The 20116-nt window shown below is 39.4% G+C and overlaps 1 protein-coding gene across 3 annotated transcripts in view; it reads left to right on the top strand.

Moving 5' to 3' along the window:
- Nucleotides 1–10587, top strand: part of ABCG2 (ATP binding cassette subfamily G member 2 (Junior blood group)) — a 138609-nt gene extending 128022 nt beyond the window's left edge. For all 3 annotated transcript variants that reach the window (XM_009207155.4, XM_009207154.3, XM_009207156.4), the window contains exons 11-16: nucleotides 689–778; nucleotides 2878–3002; nucleotides 4685–4839; nucleotides 6685–6774; nucleotides 7634–7716; nucleotides 9907–10587. In XM_009207155.4, the coding sequence (XP_009205419.1) occupies nucleotides 689–778; nucleotides 2878–3002; nucleotides 4685–4839; nucleotides 6685–6774; nucleotides 7634–7716; nucleotides 9907–10054 (691 nt within the window). In that variant the 3' untranslated portion in view covers nucleotides 10055–10587. The remainder of the gene's footprint in view (nucleotides 1–688; nucleotides 779–2877; nucleotides 3003–4684; nucleotides 4840–6684; nucleotides 6775–7633; nucleotides 7717–9906) is intronic.
- Nucleotides 10588–20116: the final 9529 nt, after the last annotated feature.

Below are 20116 nucleotides of genomic sequence, written 5' to 3'. Positions count from 1 at the left end.
CTTAATCTTTGCAGACTTTATTTAGCTTGCCACTTTTCTGTTTGTACATTAGGAATGGTACTTGGCATTTTTGTTAGTTAAAATTATGTGTTGGCCTGGTTGCCATACCAAAATACCGTAAAGCAGGTGGCTTAAACAATAGAAAGGTATTTTCTCTCAGTTCTAGTCTGAAAGTCTGAGATCAGGATGCCAGCATTGCTGGGTTCTGGTGAGGACCCTCTTCCTGGCTTGCAGACCTGCCTTCTTGCTGTTCCTTGTGTGGCAGAGCAGCTGGTGTCTCTTCCTATTAGGACGCTGTTCCCATTACACTCTCCCCACCTCCCTATCCTGGAACCTCATCTGAACCTAATTACTTTCCAAAGGACCCATCTTCAAATACCATCACATTGGGGGTTGGGGCTTCAACATATGAATTTTGGTGGGGGGAGACGCAATTCAGTCCACAACAATCCAAGACTGTGAATTTCAAAATGAGCTGTAATATGTAGTCCCATGGGTACCACTGTGGAGACATAAGAGATGGGGAGAGGCTTGATGGGGTTCACGCTTCCCTGTTTTAACCAGAACAGTTTCCCTTTTTTCCTGCCTAACTTTATACACTGTCATTTATGAAAGAGTTTTGTGGGTAGAAAATCTATCTAAGAATGCTGAGTTGACTGTGGTGCTTTGGTTCCCCTTTTCATGGCAGAGCCGGGGTTCTCTTCTTCCTGACGACCAACCAGTGTTTCAGCAGCGTGTCAGCCGTGGAACTCTTTGTGGTAGAGAAGAAGCTCTTCATGTGAGTAGATCTTTGTTCTGGGAACAGGGCTGTCCAGCCGCAGGGGCTGTTGGTTAGACTGATCACATCTGGAGTTGGGGGCCAAGGATGGGATCCTGAGGATTACCAGTATTTTTTTAAAATTTATTTTTAAATTGATGAATAAAAATTGTGTATATTGATCATGTGCAACATGATGTTTTGAAAATATGTATAGGGGTTACCAATATTAATTGAGAAAAAGCAGCCAGGGATAGGGAAGAAAATCCTGAGCCTTTGGGACCTGATATCCAGAGAAAAGAGTTTTTCTAGATTTGAGTACGGTCAGAAAATCCAAATGTTGGAGAAAGCAAGCAATAAAGGGACTGAAAAGTATCTTTTGTTTTTAGTAAATACTGATGACCTTCACAAGAAAAGTTTGAGGGGCTTGGTAGAGATTAAGCAGCAACTTGGAAGTGGGGAGATTAAGTTGACAAAGAATGTGACCATGCTTAGCCCTCAGTGGACCAGGGAAGTGGCATGAGCCATTAGAAAGCATTCTTACAGTAAAGAGGAGCCTGGTTTAATTTCTTGTATTATTTCCCCCCCCCCCTTTTTTTTTGTTTTTTGAAACAGGGTCTTGCTTTGTCGCCCAGGCTGGAGTCCAGAGACATGATCATGGCTCATTGCTGTGTTGGCCTGCAGGGCTTACGCAGTCTTCGCACCTCAGCCTCCTGAATAACTGGCATGCCTAGCAATTTTTTTTTTTTTTTTTGAGATTGAGTTTTGCTCTGTCTCCTAGGCTGGAGTGCAATGGTGCGATCTCGGCTCACTGCAACCTCCGCCTCCCAGGTTCAAGCAATTCTCCTGCCTCAGCCTCCCAAGTAGCTGGGATTACAGACACCCGCCACCACACCCAGCTAATTTTTTTGTATTTTTAGTAGGGACGGGGTTTCGCCATGTTGGCCAGGCTGGTTTCAAACTCCTGACCTCAGGTGATCCACCTGCCTTGGCCTCCGAAAGCACTGGGATTACAGGTGTGAGCCACTGCACTGGGCCTCCTGGCTATTTTTTTTTTTTTTTTTAATTTTTTTGTAGAGACAAGGTCTCACTATGTTTCCCAGGCTGGGTATTTTTCAAGGATGGATCACATTTGCCCAAACGTACATGTCACATGTAAGAATTATTAGAAAGGGAAAGCATGAAGGAGGTGGAAGAGTTTGGAATTGTGGGAGAAAGATGTCAGGAAGAGGAAAGATTACAATTTGATAGTTGACAGGGATGTATGGCTGGAAGACATGATCATTGAAAGAAGGTCTTTTTCGTCTGGGCACGGTGGTTCACGCTTGTAATCCCAGCGCTTTGGGAGGCTGAGGCGGGCGGATCACAAGGTCAGAGTTCGAGACCAGCCTGGCCAACTTGGTGAAACCCCGTCTCCACTAAAAAAATACAAAAATTTAGCCACACATAGTGGCTTGCTCCTGTAATCCCAGCTACTCAGGAGGCTGAGGCAGGAGAATTTCTTGAACCCAGAAGGCGGAGGTTGCAGTGAGCCGAGTTTGCACCACTGCACTCCAGCCTGGGCAAAAGAGCAATACTCCATCTCAAAAAAAAGAAAAAAAAGAGAGAGAAGGAAGGTCTTTTTCTTTTTTTAACTTGAGAGTAGAAGAGGTAAGAAGAGCTTAGTGATCTGAAGCTGCACTGGGGGACTTGGAGAATAACAGGCCACCTTCCTAACCAGAAATAGGGAAAAAGAAAAGCTTCTATTCCTACCAAAATCAGCTACTGAAGTGCTGTTCTTCAAGGAAAGCCAGCGTTGAAGAAGGAAAAGCATTCTCTGAAGAGAGGGAGGATATGTGGAATCTGTTGCCCTGGACTGAGTGTTCAGGAGCTAGAAAGAGCAATAGGAGGGAATTGTGTCATGAGAAGAGGGGCTGTGCGCAGAGCTTCATGGGATGCTGTCCTAGGGAGGCTGGCACCCAAGGTGTTCATGGGCATGCATAGTGGGTCTAGCTCTGATGATGTGGGAAACTGGCTTGTTCCACTCCTGCTGTCAGCAGAGGTCTATAACAGGCAGTCTAGCCTGCTCTGTGGCTTCTTAAACTAATCTGGGATGTATGATATGTATTTTTGTTCTATAGACATGAATACATCAGCGGATACTACAGAGTGTCATCTTATTTTTTTGGAAAACTGTTATCTGATTTATTACCCATGAGGATGTTACCAAGTATTATATTTACCTGTATAGTGTACTTCATGTTAGGTAAGTAACAAAACAAAAAAGGACATGTCTTTAGTCTTGCCTATGGGTGAAGTCAGTTGTGCCTCGCAAGCATGTTTTTGGTTCTCAAAACTTTATTTAAACCAAACCATGAGAAAAGGAAACACTTGTCCATTTTGCGCTCTCTGAAATAGTTGTTCACTGTCAACTATTTTTGTCGAGACTGTTTCCCAACTGAACTTTTTTGTTTGTTTGCTTTGTTTTGTTTTTTTGAGACAGGGTCTTGCTCTGTCACCCAGGCTGGAGTGTGGTAGTGATCATATCTCACAGCAGCCTCAACCTTCTGGGCTCCAGTGATCCTCCTACCTCAGCCTCTGAGTAGCTAGGACTACAGGCACACATAAAGATGGAGTTTTTGGTAAAGATAGGGTCTCACTGTGTTGCCCAGGCTGGTCTTACACTGCTGGCCTCAAGTAGTCCTCCTACCTCAACCTCCCAAAGTGCTGGCATTACAGGAATGAGCTGACGTGCCCAGCCTGAACTTGTAAAACCACTTATAAAACTATACTTTACTGAGAGATGCTTGTGTTATACACAAACATGGAAAGAATTTATAAAACTTTGAGACTATGCTGGAGAAGCTGGGATATTTATAGCCTATCTATGTTTTTTTTTTCTCTCTCTCTCTCTTTCTCTCTCTCTCTCTATATATATACACATACACACACACACTTAGAGATATATAGAATGATTAAATATATTTAATCTCTTAGAGATATATGGAATGATTAAATATATATATGTATTTATTTAATATATATTCTCCATCCCTGCTTCTTTAATAAGAGAAAGACAGTGAGTTTTGGGACTTGTTAATTAAAAAAAAAAAATACTTGTTTGATAGATGTGGAGATTCATTTGTGCATTATGCTCAGGCTTCACTCCAGGCTCCTTGCATCTGATTTCCATATATTTCACTGATACATGCACACACACACACAACCCCCAGAAATATCTATTTTGACACCTCAAGATAAGAAGTACTGATTGAGCTTAAACCTTCCATTTGACAATAATAGGTGTGTCCTAAACAATCAGGGTTAGGATCTAGATCTCCAGACTCCTGATTGGTGTTCTTGTGGCTGTTTCAAATCTTCAGATTGTATGACCTACAGTGTTAGCTCACTACAGTTTAGAAAGCAGTTTATGAAACTTAATTTAGTCCCATTTCAATCCAGAGTGATGTGGTAATCTGTCTAGGGAGGCTTGGGTTATGGAGGCCCCCTACTCCTCCCCCAGATACTACAACCATTGTGAGGTCATGCCATCCCGATCGTCCCAGTCCCTTCACTCACACAGTTACAGCACACAATGAGTAATGTGGGGACGTATGGGCAAATGAATGTGCTATTGATGAGTTTCCTGTGAAAAGAGAAGGCAGTTGAATTTTGGCTAGTTGTACTTCAGGAACTCAGAAATTGTTCATAATTATACATAATGGCACATAAGTGTTATAAGGACCAGTGCTTATGCAGTTCTGTGAGAACTTCATGCACTTACATGGACGGAAACAACACTGGAGACCCAGGGTGGTTGGAGAGTGGATGACTTTTTTTCATTCTGATACTAGTTTCTCAAAATATTAGTGTTAAATTTGCACAATAAGCAATCCCAAACATATGGTGACCTAGGCAGTTGGGTTAACTACTTCTTCTCTTTCTAAGGATTGAAGCCAACGGCAGACGCCTTCTTCATTATGATGTTTACCCTTATGATGGTGGCTTATTCGGCCAGTTCCATGGCACTGGCCATAGCAGCAGGTCAGAGTGTGGTTTCCGTAGCAACACTTCTCATGACCATCTGTTTTGTGTTTATGATGGTGAGTCTGAACTGTGTTTCCTCTGAGAAGGAATTGTTTTTTTCCTTCATTTCTTCCTGCACATTCACTTGTCATGTAAAACCTGTTTTGAGGATTCTGTAAATGGGACTGTCTGCTTCAAGGCCACCTACTGAAATAGATTATGTTAGAGAATATACTAACTTTCCTCTTTGCCCTTATCCAACCTTTTTTGCTATGTTCTAATGTAGTTCCAATAATTTTAGTTAATATTGTTACTAATGAGCTTTTAAAAAGTGTTTCTTGGTGACATATTATGAAACCTTAATAAATTGGAATTTCAAAAACCAGAAAATGTTTGATCGGCAGATTCTCTTGAGAATGACAGATTATTTGCCTGACTTTTATGCTGGTGTTAGAGAACTGCTAGCTTATTTTTTTTTTTACATTTTTAATTTCTGTTTTAAAAGTTCCCACATACAGCATCGAACTGCTAGCTTGTTTACCCACCAGCAGAGATGGTTTGGTTGGATTTGTAATACTGTTTTCCAAGACACACGTTAAGCCTCATAAGAAGCAGAACAGAGTATGGTGTGAGCGGTCTATTTTGGCTCCCTCTTGTATTTTGAAAAAGAGTGTTTTAAAAATATTGGAAAATTGGAGCGTTCACACACTACTAAGTACCTCTTTTCTGGGTTTTGTTCCTGACATTCAATATGTTTCTGCTTATCTTTTTTTTTTTTTTAATGGTTACTTAATTCTAATCTTACATGCCCCTAAATTTTGCACTTAGAGGAATCAACAGTTGAACGAAACCAGTTACATTTTTTCCCCTTCAACATCATACTTGACAGGAACATGTCCTGTCTGCTAGAGTAGGAGTAGATGTCTTTAAATAAAAATAATTAGCACAAACTCTTGCCAGAGTTTAATTCTTCCGTTTCTGGACTTGAAAACTACCAATGCAAACATTAATGAGGAAGTGATAAGGCTTGTTTATATTTCCCATACTGTCATCCAGCAAATACAAATGTTTTGGTTGATTTATTGTTATTTAAGGATTTCTACACAGAACATTAAAAACTAGTCATAAAACTGTATTTTACTCAGAGATGGCTGTGTTATATGCTAAGCACTTGGTCAGGTCAAGTCTGAATATATATAGTCACACCAGCAACATCATCATTGTTATGCATATACCGGTGTGCTTGTAGTGGAAATTAGTTCTCTTGTCAATCTTCAGCAGGTCTTCCTGGCATCTCCATTGTGCTACTGCTTTTTGGCAGCTTTAAATGATAGCACTAATCCTGTTTATGCTCAGCCTCTCGCCACATTATACTCTGTATCAGTTCTAGACTTTGGGTTATGTTAAGCCTGCATTCAGAACCTCATATCCTTGCTAAAGTCATAGGGATATAGACTGCAAACCTTTGTAAATAACAAATCTTATGTGAAGTGTGGTGGGCGTGTGATGCTCAGGATTGACCTGGTATAGGTTCTTCCAATGCCAGGTGTATTGGTGAGCACACATAGTGGTTGTGTCGTTATAATAGTCAGTGCTTCTTGACCTTCCATTGCGTGCAGTTACAAATAAAGTTGAGTACATAGTCTTGACAATTGAGGATCTTCCAATTAAATGGAATATTTAATATGTATTAGATATTTTGTTCTTCCTTTAAAACCATAAATGACTTCAGCTATATAGAGATGTGCACATGCAGAGGAGAAGAGTTTAGTGAGTGTCTAGAGTAAGTGGAAAGAACTTCAAGAAAGAGTTGGTTTTAAAAGAAATACTTACAAAGTGGTAGGGACTTGAAGAGGGTATTCTCTAGAATTCTGCATGAAATTACTCAAGCAGTCCTGACTCTTAGTATTTGCTTTTTGTAGATTTTTTCGGGTCTGTTGGTCAATCTCACAACCATTGCATCTTGGCTGTCATGGCTTCAGTACTTCAGCATTCCACGATATGGATTTACGGTAAGTCTTCCTTGTCTGTCGTTGTGACTGCGTTCCCAAGCTAGGAACAATGGAAATCGAGCTTCCTATTCTCATTTCCCTGACCATGAGCTGTGAAAGTCTCCCATCCAGAAACCTTTTAGGAGCAAGGAATGAGAATTTCCTGTTAGCCTTGGTTAACACATGGCCGGGGAGTCATTTGCTATTTTCCTCAGTCATCCTTTAAAGGGCTGAAGAGTGGGGAGATACCTCCTAGTAAAGGAGAAAGATTGACTAATTGATGAAAAACATATTGTTGTGTTTCAGTTCAATAAGGAAATAAATGAGAGATGGGAGACTAGAATACATATGTTTATAATGAAAGGAAAATTAGAAGAACAAAGACCATATAATAAGCATAGTCATATTGACTTTTGCAAGCTCATTAACTCCAAAATAAACTGTCTGTGTCTTAGTATAGTATAACCAAGCTTCTAACTTCCAGAAATTACAACTGGTTCTAATGAAAACAAACAAGAACAAAAGATTGTCACTGTAAATTAACAATACTCATTGAGCACACTGTATCGTTTTAATTAGAATGTTTATGGAGTTACAAAATTCGGGAGAGAAGGAGGAAGGAGCTACGGTGTAATATAGCCAGAGGTCTCCCGCTTTGACCAAATACTTTACTTCTTTTGTATTGGAAGCCAAAGTTCCAGCCCTAGGCTTCTTGATTGCCAGGGAAAATAACATTAGTTGGTTTAGTGAGACAAAGACTGTGAATATGTTTTCAGAAATAACAATAAAGATTAAACTCAGAGGGCATGATTGTGATAACTTTGGAAACTTCTTGAAATTTAAAACTGTTTACCTTGCCCTGCTCCCGCTTGTGTTATAGGCTTTGCAGCATAATGAATTTTTGGGACAAAACTTCTGCCCAGGACTCAATGCAACAGTAAACAGTACTTGTGACTATGCAACGTAAGTTTGTGTTCAGTGTCAAAATGTGTGTTGTTACTACCATGGTGTGATGTAGAAAGGCCACTGGGCTTAGATCTGTATGAGTCCTTCCAGGGGTACTGAACTTTTCCGAGCCTACGTTTTCTCATCCATAAAGTGAGTTGTGCGTGAATGCACGCGAACATGCGACACAACCCCTCAGTATTCTGCTGCTGTAAAAATTGTCTTTAACGTGCAGCAATGTTTCCTATGTTTGTTTCTTATTGTTTGTTTTGGGCCTTTTAAAAGATCCTTTTGATATTTCGATTGTGGGTTTGAATTCTTGGTTTTCAGAGCATTTGAGATTGAAGTGAGGGGTTTTGATATTTTATCAAGGGCTTATGGTCACTGAACTGTATGGATTCTATGAAATCTATGGGTCCATGAGCTCACGGATACTTCTGAGCCCAACCCATGGACAGTAGTAAGAATGAAATAGGCAGCAATAGCACAAAGAAAGTGAACATTTCTCTGCCAAGATCCTGGCACTTCCACTGCCTCATGCATTTGGAAGACATCATGAAATTAAAGGCCGCATAGTCATATGGTGTTGTTTTAAATTAACTTGAAATATTCCCTATCAATCAATTTATCCTCTAAAAAAACAAGAAACACTTGAGTAAGTTGAGGAAAAAAACATTTTCACATAATGTTAAAATAGATTCTAATAACACTAGATAATATTGTTTTAAGAATTTAGTAACACTTTCCTTTTCTATGATTGCTAATGGTTTGATTTTGATACATAAATTAATGAGAGAAAAGAGAATGTTGATATGATCCTAAATCTCCTGAATGTTCAAGTAGAATATAAATAATTCTTAATAACAGGACAAATTACTCTTTTCAATTATTCACAGGAAATCCTCTATACACAGAGGTTTTCTTTATTCTGTCCCTCTCTTTTGGCTTGATCAGGGTGGTCAGGATGAAGTGGATGGGAAAAGTGGGACCAGATAAGGAGGAGCCACCATGGGCTTCATGGTGAGGGAAGATGAGGCTTCATCCTCAGAAGGCAAAGGAGGAAGCTATTCCTTTTTTTTTTTTTTGAAACGGAGTCTCGCTCTGTCGCCAAGACTGTAGTACAGTGGCACGATCTCCGCTCACTGCAAGCTCCGCCTCCGGGGTTCACGCCATTCTCCTGCCTCAGCCTCCCGAGTAGATGGGACTATAGGCGCCCGCCACCACGCCCGGCTAATTTTTTGTATTTTTAGTAGAGACAGGGTTTCACCGTGTTAGCAAGGATGGTCTCAATCTCCTGACCTCGTGATCCGCCAGCCTCGGCCTCCCAAAGTGCTGGGCTTACAGGTGTGAGTCACTGCGCTAGGCCAAGAGGAAATTATTCTTATAGTAAAAGAGAGTCTATGTATGTTTTTGGAATTGCTGAATTCCAAAGAGTTGCACAAAAATGGTATCGGGCAGTAACTGTGGCTGTCCAAGGTATTTTTAGTATCAGGTGCTTTCCTAACCTGTGGCAAGGAGTTCATCCTACTCTACTCTAGCTGCCACTTAAGGCTTAAACCTAATAGCTGAGTCTGCTGGGAATGTCTTGTACCTGAGTATCTGTGATGCTCATCACAGTCTTGGTGTAAGAGCTGACAGAACATGACTTTGGCAGGAAAACCATGCACACCTCTTTTCCTGGTTTTGGAATTCTTAGCCTGTGTTGTTTTTTATGGCTGTTTGCAAGGGTGAAGAGTACTGTAAGAGCTTTGATCATCTTAGTAAGGGTCATAGGTGTCATCTGTTTAAGCAGATGTTTTCTTTATCAGGGATAAGGGAACTATTACTTGATAAATGTTTCTGCCCTTTGGAGAGAGCAGCATTACAGATTTGGAAACCAATACATTTGAGTAGGCTAAAAAGTCGGTGATTCAAAGTATGACTCTGTAAACCTGGCCAAGTTCCTTAAACCTTAGTCTCCTCATCTTTTAAGTGTGTACAATGTCCATCACATTGGATTGTTTTAGGAATTAACTAAGTTAGGATCGTGTTGCTTGTTAGTGTCTAGCAAAATTGTAAGCACACAATGACTGTTAGCTATGACATCTGAAGGGATAATCATTAAAGGCTTGGTTGACCTTTAGGCTCCCTTAAGGAACAGTGGATATACTGAGTAACATTTGACAGATGCTAGGAATGAGTTATATTCTTTTTTCTGTTGAATTTCAGATGTACTGGTGAAGAATATTTGACAAACCAGGGCATCGATCTCTCACCCTGGGGCTTGTGGAAGAATCACGTGGCCTTGGCTTGTATGATTGTTATTTTCCTCACAATTGCCTACCTGAAATTGTTATTTCTTAAAAAATATTCTTAAATTTCCCCTTAATTCAGTATGATTTATCCTCACATAAGAAAGAAGCACCTTGATTGAAGTATTCAATCAAGTTTTTTTGTTGTTTTCTGTTCCCTTGCTGTCACACTGTTGCACAACAGCAGTTGTTTTAAAGAGATACATTTTTAGAAATCACAACAAATAGAATTAAACATGAAAGAATCCAAGATATCATGTATCGCATATTAGTTCATCTCCTCAGACAGTAACCATGGGGAAGAAATCTAGTCTAACTTATTAACCTAAAAAAGGAGAATTGAATTCTGGAAACTCCTGTCTCTGGCATTTGTTTCCTCATCTTTAAAATGAATAGGTAGGTTAGTAGCCTTTCAGTCTTAATACTTTATGATGCTGTGATTTGCCATTATTTAATAAATGACAAATGTATTAATGCTATACTGGAAATGTAAAATTGAAAATATGTTGGAAAAAAGAGTCTGTCTTATAGGGTAAAAAAGCCACTGTGATAGAAAAATCTTTTTGATAAGCACATTAAAGTTAATAGAACTTACTGATATTTCTCTCTAGTGGTATAATATCTCAGGAATCTTGGCTGAGGGTTTTGAACTGTAGGTAGAGTAGAGGTTCATTAATAGAATTCTTGCACTATTTCTGGAACATTCTAGCTGTGGAAGGTCACGTAACCTTCTTGGGGTAGTTCAGTGGTTTATGATCCAGGTGTGTGTCAGAATCTTCTGAGGAACTTTGCTAAAATACAAAAGTCTGGCCTCTGCCTATCCGCAGTGCATAAGTATCTCCAGATCTACCTTCATAAAGGAATCTGATCACTCCTGGATTTGGTAATTTCTAAGATCTTTTCCAGCTCTGGAAATTTTACTTAGGATTTAATAACTATTACATCTGTCCCTGCGTAGGTTTTCTTTCCTACTTATATACCTTATTTCTGTATGTCCTTTTCATTCTAACCTGCATCAGTAATAGGGAAATATTTTAATCTTTTTTTAGTTGAAGGGTAATGTACCAAAAAATATAGTTCAATGAATTATGTGCAACCACCCATGCAGGTCAGGAAATAGAAGATTGTAGCATACAAAAGCTCACTCAGCCACTCTCCCGGTCACTACTTCCTTTCTTACCCCTGCGTTATTTTTGAAATGACACTTGCTGTATTCCCCTGTGTTGCTGTTATGAGAACACTGCTACAGCCAAGTGTTATGTTTCTGTGTGCATAGGTTGATACTTAATTCTCTCCCCACTTTTTAATAAATTAAAAGAATTTGGAAATAATTTTGGATTGACAGAAAAGTTGCAAAGATAGTGAGGAAAGTTCCTATCTACTCTTTGCCCAGCTTCCCTTAATGTTAACATTTTATATAGCGAGGTGCATTTGTCAAAGCTAAGAAATTAACATTGGTACAATCACTGTTAATTAAACTGCACACAATATTCAGACTTCACCACTTTTCCACTAATATTCTTTCATTGTTCTAGGATTCAATTCAGGAGACCACATTGCATGTAGCCCTCTTTTTAAAAAATAAATACTTTTCAATACTTACAGGAATTGAGTGAGCTGGGGCATCACTGGTGTGTAGATGCCCTGAGACTGGTCATCTTGGAATTCATTTAGTCTGCCAGCGGGTGCCCTGACATTCTGTCACAACATCAATTTGGGAACATGGCATTATATTTTTATCTTTGAACTTTTTTCTTTTTGGATGATACTTGATTAATGCATCATCTTGGAACACATTATCTTTTTTCTTGGTTATGTGATCATGAAGATTAATCAGTTTTTCCTGTTCTTAGTATAATTCCTGCTTTTCACATACCTGTGCCTTACAGTTCTCTGTATATACCCTTCCCTTATTACACAGAGAGAAATATCTATACTTTTTACACAAAATATACTTCAGAAGAAACAAAACAGCCAACATTATTAACAACTACTTTTTAAATAAATAAGAATTTAATTATATCCTGTTTTATGTATCCTCTTTTTATATTAAAATTGCTTTTATATACTTTTGTTGTGGTAAGAACCACATAACATAAAATTTATCATCTTAACCATTTTAAAATTAAGGAACTTTTAAAAAAGTGTGGTTTATTTTCTTATAAAATAGAAATTTATTTAAGGATATAGATATCCATATATTATATACACCTTGTATATTATATATTTTCTCTATTTTATATCCTATATATCAGGATATATATATTATATAGGCTATATATCCTATATATAATTCATATCTTATATATTATATATGGGTATATATATCCTTAAGTAAATTTCTACATTATAAGAAAATAAACCACACTTTAAAAAACGTTCCTTAATTTTAAAATGGTTAAGATGGTAAATTTTATGTGCTCATTTTATGTTTTTTTTTATATATATATATATTCTTTTGATTTTATTTTCCCGGATGTCAGAACTAATCTATAATGGAGACGAATTAATGTGGTTTAACATAAAATAAACCTCAGTTAAATGAATATAAGTTGCTATTTGTACTGTTTATACTATAAATGTATACTATCTGTATTGCTTTGCATTCTTTAATGGCAATATATAGTGTTTTATGATACCTCACTGTACTGTGTCTAAAGAACTTTTCTTTTGGATGTAGCAGTAGGATTATAAAAGGTCATTGGCTTGACAACACCTGCAAGTCATTACAGTATTTTAAAAACTTTTTTGATTGGTTTTCACAGTAAAAAAAAAAAAAAAAACTTTCTATCACAGCCCATTTTTTTGCACATACACAAAAATATAATCCAAACAAGTTTCTTGTGGTGCATTCTGAAAGATATTTTTAAAATAAGATTTGAGTAAATCTATCTTCTAGGTCTATCAATATAATGAAGCAAATATGCAATCAAGAAATACATGTTTTCAAAGTTATATAATTATATCCATCTCTTTAATTATTTTTAGTGTCCTGGTTTGATAATTTATGTGCTTATGCTGGGATTATTGCTCTCCCTACCTCTCATGGATATCAAAAGGACTAAGTAATTCTTAATACTTTTTTTTCATTTCATGTTCTTTGTTTTCATAGAACCTTACATTCCCCAAATTCCTTTATGCATCTGTAAAATGAGAGTTTCTTCTACCTTTAAAGTTCTGTGAATGCATGGATATTTACATTTTTTTTTCAACTAGCTTCAAGAAGAACAGCCAATTTGACTTTTTCAGTGTCCACTAAATTTCTCAGTGCAACCCTATAATTTATTTATTTTGATTTATTTCAAAAATTTGAATCGTCTGTCATGCAGATTCAGACTAAAGTTGCTAAGATCAAAGAAGGGAGGGTGGTCTTTTGTTTAAAAAGGCATCTTTCCATCTGTGTTTCTGGTTGGTCTTGTGTATTTTGTTGTAAAGACTTTGTTTTGGTTGGTGGAGGCAGGACGGAGGGGAGTTCATTATTCCTGTAAACCAGGGGTTGACAAACTTTGAGAGGGGCCTGATACTTTGTATCTTGGGGTCTCTTTTTTTTTTTTTTTTTTTTGCTATTTGCCTCTTTTAAAAAACATAACTTTATAAAAAAATTAAAAACCATTTTCAGCAATGTAAAACCTTTACTTAGCTGGAGGGCTGTACATCACAGCCAGTGAACACCAGATCTGGCCCAGAGGCCGTCGTTTGCAGAGATGCCTGCTGTAGACAGTTGTTGTTCCTGCTTCATGTGAGGCTGTGTTAATATGCTGATAAACCACAGTTCTAAGAAATTTGTTGTAATTTTAAATTTCAAGATATTCTATTGAAATCCTGTTTCTTCTTTTTTTTTTTTTTTTTTTTGAGACGGAGTCTCGCTCTGTAGCCCGGGCTGGAGTGCAGTGGCCGGATCTCAGCTCACTGCAAGCTCCGCCTCCCAGGTTTACGCCATTCTCCTGCCTCAGCCTCCCGAGTAGCTGGGACTACAGGCACCCGCCACCTCGCCCGGCTAGTTTTTTGTATTTTTTAGTAGAGACGGGGTTTCACGGTGTTCGCCAGGATGGTCTCGATCTCCTGACCTCGTGATCCGCCCGTCTCGGCCTCCCAAAGTGCTGGGATTACAGGCTTGAGCCACCACGCCCGGCCCTGTTTCTTCTTAATAGAACAAACACAGTGCTTCTTGACACTTCATTCTCTCCCCCGCCTTTCTGCCCTGCTTTGACAAAAGGCGAAAAGTGGGTTTCTGCATCTGGCATTGGTTTTACACTCAGTCCTGTGTGGTGGCAGTTAGTATGGTAAGAGGGGTAAGAGAGGCTGGTATCAGTTGAGATGGAGCCTTCTGGCCTCGGGGCATGTGGGAGAGCGTGTGTTTTGTTTTGTTTTGTTTTGTTTCTCATGTTCAGGAATTGTTTGTTTTTAAGATGGAGTCTCATTCTGTCTCAGGCTGGAGTGCAGTGGTGCGATCTTGGCTTACCGCAATCTCTGCCACCCGGGTTCAGGTGATTCCCCTGCCTCAGCCTCCTGAGTAGCCGGGACTACAGGTGTGTGCCACCATGCCTGGCTAAATTTTGTATTTTTAGTAAAGACGAGGTTACACCACGTTGGCCAGACTGGTCTTGAACTCCTGGCCTCAAGTGATCCACCCGCCTCAGCCTCCCAAAGTGCTGGGATTACAGGTGTCAGACCACTCTTGGCCTGGAATTTTTGTTTTTAGTGCATCCAAAGGGGTGGCTATTCTCTGAGTAATGAATTCATACCAGTCATCCGACCAAAGATCTGTAACCCAGAGTACCAAATCACTCATTTAAACAGTACAGTTTTAATGTGGACATTATGTTGTTACATTATTCTCTCAGGTGTGAAACTGAGGTCAGAGGGTTCCTTGGTAAACACAGATTTGGGATTTAAGACCAATGCAACAATGTCTACTACATCCATAGGGATTTGTGTGTCAAGCTAACCTGAATAGTTGCTCCAGCTAACCTTCACCAAGACAATGCAGGAGATAGCAGTGTCCCCACCCCACCCTCACAGGCTTGTGTTTATCTTCTGTGGACTAAAGATCCCGGCCTTGAACCGCACCAGACATAGCTACCATCTGGCTTGCAGCCTGTTTGTATACATATTTTAAATAAATGGTTAACTTCCATGTTGACTTGTAGACTACTTTTTTCCCTCCACTTAGCAATATGAACATAATGATACTCTAAATCAAAGTAAGTCTTATTTTCTAAACTATAAAACTTCAAATTTATTTATTTATTTCTTTTTTTAAGACAGGGTCTCAGTCTGTTCTTTAGGCTGGAGTGCAGTGGCTCAATCACAGCTCACTGCAGCTTCGATCTCCCAGGCCCCAGTGATCCTCCCGCCTCAGCCTCCCCAGTAGCTGGGACTATAGGTGCACGCCACCACACCTGGCTAATTTTTTTGTAGAGATAAGGTCTCACTTGGTTGCCCAGGCTGGCACATTTCTTTGTGATTACATAGGGTGGAATTTCCTAAGCTTCCCTGATAAGAATCAGTGGTCATCTAGAATGCTTATAATAGGAAGGAAAGTATTACCTTTTTTCTCCCTTGTGTCAGAGGTAGGCTGGAAGTTCTAGGTAATTATTTGGGAAATATAGCACCTATTTAGGATTGCAATAAGAAGTTAAGGCTCACTAACTTCCATTGTTATAATTTGATCTTCATTCAATCACTGGGTAACTGCTGCATTGAAAACCATGCATTGTATTTTGTATCCACCTAATATCAGAAGCACAAGTAGAACTAAGTGAACCCATTAGCATCACCTGATCTTCAGATCATTTTTTAGCTGCAGAGTCATCCTTCCACCCCTGAGCCCCATAGAACAGCGTACAGACGGTCCTCGACTTACGATCTTGTTATCTTCCGGTAAACCCATATCGTAAGTCAAAAATACACTTAATACATTCAACCTACCGAACATGATAGCTTAGCCTAGTCTAAGAATGCGCTCAGGACACTGATACACCCTGCAGTTCAAAATCCCCTAACACAAAGCCTATTTTATAGGCTTTATATTTTATTTTATATTAAAGTGTTGAATATCTCTGTAATTTATTGAATACTAAATGAGACTCAAAGTCTGGTTCTACTGAATGTGCATGGCTTTTGTACCTTTGCAAAGTTATAAAGTCCTAAGTCAAGCCCTCGCAATTCAGAGACCATTTGTATGTGGGCCTCTGCTAAATGACACTTGGAAGCGGTACTGCTTTAATCTAAGTGAGGATGCCGGCTCTCACTTGGCTCCCTCTGTCAGGCACCAAAGTCTCAGCTCAAAGAATCAGCTCAATAATGAGAGGCTTGGCGGCATGCTGTTTGGAAAACCTCAAGCTGTTCCATCTTTTTCATTTTCCAAATGGGGAAACTTGTGTTTCAGTGACTGCAACTGGCCAAAGGTCACACAGATTATTTCCTTGCTAAGATTTGGAAAATACTGCAGTATTATCAGGCGCGTCTTGATAAATCCTGAGGTGGGTTCCTTTGGAAAATGCCCTATGCATAAGCCAGAATGGGTGCAGTGGGTGTCAGTGGAAGATATGGAGTTGTAAGAGCTGTGAGGCAAATATGGGGCCTTTTTATCTCTACAGCTAATCTCTGTAATTCATTGAATGCTGAATGTGAAAAACAGAATGGTGGCATGCTACTCAAAGTATGGTATTACTGAATGCGCATGGCTTTCATACCATCGCGAAGTTAAAAGGTCCTAAGTCAAGCCCAGGCAAGATTCCCCAGTTCTCCTCCTCTTGTCATCCTTTACTCACCAGGTCTGTAACCCTGATAGACTAGCTCAGGGTAATCTATAATGTTCTTACCCATAAAATAGGGATTCTAATAGTATCTACCACAGTTGGGTTATGGAAATTACATAAGATGCTATATGTAAAGTGCCTAGAAATACCTGGTCATGGGACCTGCTCAATACATTTTTAGCTATTACTGTAATATTCCACAGGACATGACTGGTCATAAGCATCATGCTAGTGGCAGTTCATGGGTGATGCCCTCAGTGAAGACTGGGGCACTGTCCTCCAGCATGTGTTTTATGGATTGAGCCAGAGTTCAACAAACTGGCTTGCCAGCCAAATCCAGCCCACTGTCTGCTTTTGAAAATGCAACTTTATTGGAACACAGCCATGCTTTTCACTCTTGTAGTGTTTGTGGCTGTTTTTGCCCTATGATGGCAAAGTGGTTGCACCAAAGACCATTATGACCCACAAAGCCTAAAATAGTTATCGGTCCTGTATGTAAAGTTTCCAGGTCCCTACATTAAATGAGTATTTCCTGCCTGCTTCCAACAGTTAAAATGCACAGGTCCATGAATCAAGCAGTACTGGCTTCTCTCAATATCATTCCCATTAACCCATCTTTAGAATTTACACTTCTGTTTCTGCAACTTTAGTCTCTGCTGGTTTAGATGTCCTGGACTTAAAAAGCAGGGGAACATGTCCACCTGGAAGTACACTGAGGGTTCCACTGAGTCTGCTACTGTCTGCCACGTGGTCTCTTTGGGATTTCCACACCTGTGGAAGAGCAGGCAGAGAAAAGATATATTTGTCTTCCTGAGAGGCTGGGGTTACTGCTACATAATTGGGCAGAGATTTCACAGAGATAACTCAGTGTTTCCATGCTCCACAGCTCTGTAAGGGCAAGGTAACCAAGGGCTCTGAGCTCTCGAGATTGAACGTGTGGATCAGTGCACCAGGCAAGCAGCTTAGTACACTTGAAGTAGCAGCCAAGAGCGAGGGAACTCCCGGAAGGACAGTAGAGGGTGAAGTTACTACTACAGCTGTGTGACCAGCAGCAGCAATGGGGACTAGGTAGTTCTAGTCCTGTATTGTGTTACCTAGAGATTACAGCTGGCCTCTCCCTCACAAAGTCCAGGGTGTGCATGAGTGGATCTGAATGGTGCAAGGGGTGGACTGAAGTAGACACTTTTGTTGCTGTCTCCTATGTGATTTTGGTTGCAGCTCTGGTGGACAGTTCCATGTGAGCTTAGACCTTAGCATCCCACTCCTGCACCACATGTCTCTTCACTTTCTGCTCCTGGGCCTTCTCCAAATTTGAAAGAAGCTCACCTTGTGTGCAAGTGTAGCCTGGTAACACCCAGGAGCACCCCTCAACTAGTAGGGATTGGGGTCAGTGGGCAAATGCCCCAGCCTTAGTTCTTCAGACAGAGGGGCATTCTGTCATGTTCTCAGAGGAGGAGCTGAGGCAACACACCCGCATACTGGCATTTCCTCCTTTTTTGTGTTACTTTGCTCCCTACTCCAGTTTTTGAATATCACCTCCCAAATAAACTATTAAATACTTGAACCCAAAGTGCTTGTCTTATCTCTTCCTTCAGAGAAACACAAACTAAAACACATTCTCATTAAGATGAGAAATAAGCATGTCTACTTTGGCTGCCTCTCTCTAGCATGGTACTGTCCTTATTTACAGATGAGATGGTCTTCTACACAGAAAACCTAAAGAAGGCCAGGTGCGGTGGTTCATGCCTGCTAATCCAGCACTGTGAGAGGCCGAGGTAGGAAGATCACTTAAGGCCAGGAGTTTGAGGCTGCAGTGAGCTGTGATCACCACTGCACTGCACTCCAGCTTGGGCCACAGAGTGAGACCCTGTCTCTACAAAAAAAGAAAGAAAAAGAAAAAGAAAGGAAAACCTAAAGAAACACAGAACCACAGCTAGTAAAAAACTTCAACAAGTGTGCTGAGTGTAAGATTAATTTATTTAAAAATTAGTAAATTAATTTCCTTTATAATAGCAATAACCAACTAGAAACTATAATGAAAGAGAAGATTCTGTTCATCATAGCAATAAAACCATAAAACAGTAAAGCTGTAGTAGCAATGAGACCATATTAAACAATGCATAAGATCTTTAAGGAATTTTAAGACACAGGACATGACGGAAGATCTGAAAAAGGGGCGCATTATCATGTTTCTGATATTGTAAAGATGTCAATTCTCCTCAAACCAATATATTCAACATAATTCAAATTAAATTTCAATGAGACTTTTCCCTCTTTTTCCTCTCAGGAACCCATCAAACTTATTTTAACATTTATATGAAAAAAAAAAAAGATTCACAAAAATAGCTTAGTCTGATTTTGCAAAACAAAAAATAAACCCAGAGAGGTATCACCTCACCACATCTGAAGACATACTAAAAAGACATAGTCATAGAAGTCATTGTGCAGGAACAATCCTAGATCAGTATAACGGGATAAAGCATTCAAAAACAGGCACATATATGCATGAATCTGAAATATATTGACATCACGAGCTACTAAGGAAAAACGACTTATTTAATACAGTGTTGATAAAACTGGCTCATTATGTGTACAAAAATACCTACAGACCTTTTATACAAATTTAAAATATTAAATGTGAAAGGTAAAACCATAAGTTTAATACATAAAAATTTTGTGACCTCATGAAGGTCTCTTTAAGACCCCCAAAACAATGAGGCAAAAACATAGATGAAGTTTTCTATGTAAAAATGAAGGAAATATTGGCAAAGTTATCAGGTGGATGAGAGATATTAACAGGGTCCAAACTGGTAAGGGATTAATATTAAACAATACAAGGAACTTGTAACAAACAATACAAAAGACCTTGACCCAGCAGAGAAATAGGCAATAAACAAAAACATACTTGTTTCCCATTAGATCAAATTGTAAGATGTTAAAGGTTTGATAGGTCATTTACAAAGAGAAACCCCAGTGACTAATGACTAGGTGAAGGGATGGATATTCAACTTTATTGGGAATCTAAAAGATGCAAAATAAAACGAGGTCTCACTTTTGAAACATTCCATTTAGCACAGATGAAGAAGCTAGATGGTACCAGTGCTGGTGAGAGTATGGCTAAATCCAGCTTTCTCATGTATGTAGTGGAATTGTAGGCTGGTGCAGTCATTCTGGAGGGCAACCTGATAGTTCTGGGTAGAATATATGCCTGGGATTTAGCACTCCAACTTCTGTTATATACCCACCGAGAAACTTATGAAAAGTCAATAAGCGAATTTACAAAGATTCGGGGTTTTTTTTTTTTTTTTTTTTTTTTTGAGACAGAGTCTCACCCTGACACCCAGGCTGGAATGCAGTTCAGTG

Source organism: Papio anubis, chromosome 3 (genome assembly GCF_008728515.1).
Source record: "Papio anubis isolate 15944 chromosome 3, Panubis1.0, whole genome shotgun sequence".
Lineage (NCBI taxonomy): Eukaryota > Metazoa > Chordata > Mammalia > Primates > Cercopithecidae > Papio > Papio anubis.
The sequence above is the reverse complement of the archived record's forward strand: the minus strand, read 5'-3'. Positions and strand labels throughout refer to the sequence as shown.